Source organism: Cariama cristata, unplaced genomic scaffold (assembly GCF_000690535.1).
Source record: "Cariama cristata isolate BGI_N322 unplaced genomic scaffold, ASM69053v1 scaffold33524, whole genome shotgun sequence".
Lineage (NCBI taxonomy): Eukaryota > Metazoa > Chordata > Aves > Cariamiformes > Cariamidae > Cariama > Cariama cristata.
In genome coordinates, this window is record NW_009614048.1 from 2,927 (window position 1) to 3,974 (window position 1,048).

Consider the following 1,048-nt stretch of genomic DNA (forward strand, 5'->3'; position numbering starts at 1 on the left):
TCATCGTGTGCATGTCGTACGCCTTCCACACGCCCGACAAGCTCAGCTTCATCCTCGACCTCATGAACGGTGAGAGACCCCGGTCCCGAGGGACCCCGTGGCTGACCCCCGACCCCAGGGCCACAGCTGGCCTGAGCCGTGGGCTCGAAGCCCCCTGCCCGCACCATCCCTGGGGCGCAGAGGGTGGTGCCAGGGTCACAGCTGGTCCCTGTCACCACAGGAGGAGACCTGCATTATCACCTGTCCCAGCACGGCGTCTTCTCAGAGGCAGAGATGAGGTTCTACGCAGCCGAGATCATCCTGGGCCTGGAGCACATGCACAGCCGCTTCGTGGTGTACCGTGACCTCAAGGTGACCGACCCCACGGGCACTCACACCCCCAGGGGCACCCTCGGACCCTGCAGGTGTCTAGACACCCCGTTGGCATCCCTAGACCCTGTAGGAACCCCCTGTGGGCACCCACAGGACTCACAGGCACCCACGGACCCTGCAGGAGCCTTCAGTTCCTGTGGGCATTCCCTGAACCCAGAGGGGCACCCTCAGGTCCCATGGGCACCCCTGACCCTGCAGGACCGCCCCCAAACTCCATGGATACCCTTGGGCATTCTGAGACCTCAGGGGGCACTCACAGACCCCACCGGTGCTTCCTTGTCCCACGGGCACCTCAGTCCTATGGACACCCCCAAATCCCACAGAGCACCCCAGCCTCGCTGCCCTCCCCGTACCCACGGGCAGCGCTTGGGCTCAGGGGTGGCACGGTGTCTTGGCAGCCGGCAAACATCCTCCTGGATGAGTTTGGGCACGTCCGCATCTCAGACCTGGGCCTGGCCTGCGATTTCTCCAAGAAGAAACCCCATGCCAGCGTGTGAGTGTGCCCGTGCCCCTGCCCGCCCCACCTGCCCGCCTGGCACAGCCCCTCACCCTGCTCTGTGCCCCCGCAGGGGCACCCACGGGTACATGGCTCCGGAGGTGCTACAGAAAGGAGTGGCGTACGACAGCAGCGCCGACTGGTTCTCGCTGGGCTGCATGCTCTTCAAGCTCCTCCGAG

The 1,048-nt window shown here is 65.4% G+C and overlaps 1 protein-coding gene across 1 annotated transcript in view; it reads left to right on the forward strand.

The window, feature by feature from the left end:
- Nucleotides 1-1,044, forward strand: part of LOC104160991 (beta-adrenergic receptor kinase 1) — a gene marked incomplete at its 3' end in the record, with an annotated part of 3,956 nt that extends 2,912 nt beyond the window's left edge. The window contains exons 8-11 of the mRNA XM_009699263.1: nt 1-69; nt 221-351; nt 771-865; nt 942-1,044. The exon at nt 1-69 is cut by the window's left edge and continues 11 nt beyond it. Coding sequence (XP_009697565.1) covers nt 1-69; nt 221-351; nt 771-865; nt 942-1,044 — 398 coding nt within the window. The remainder of the gene's footprint in view (nt 70-220; nt 352-770; nt 866-941) is intronic.
- Between the last annotated feature and the right edge of the window lie 4 nt (nt 1,045-1,048).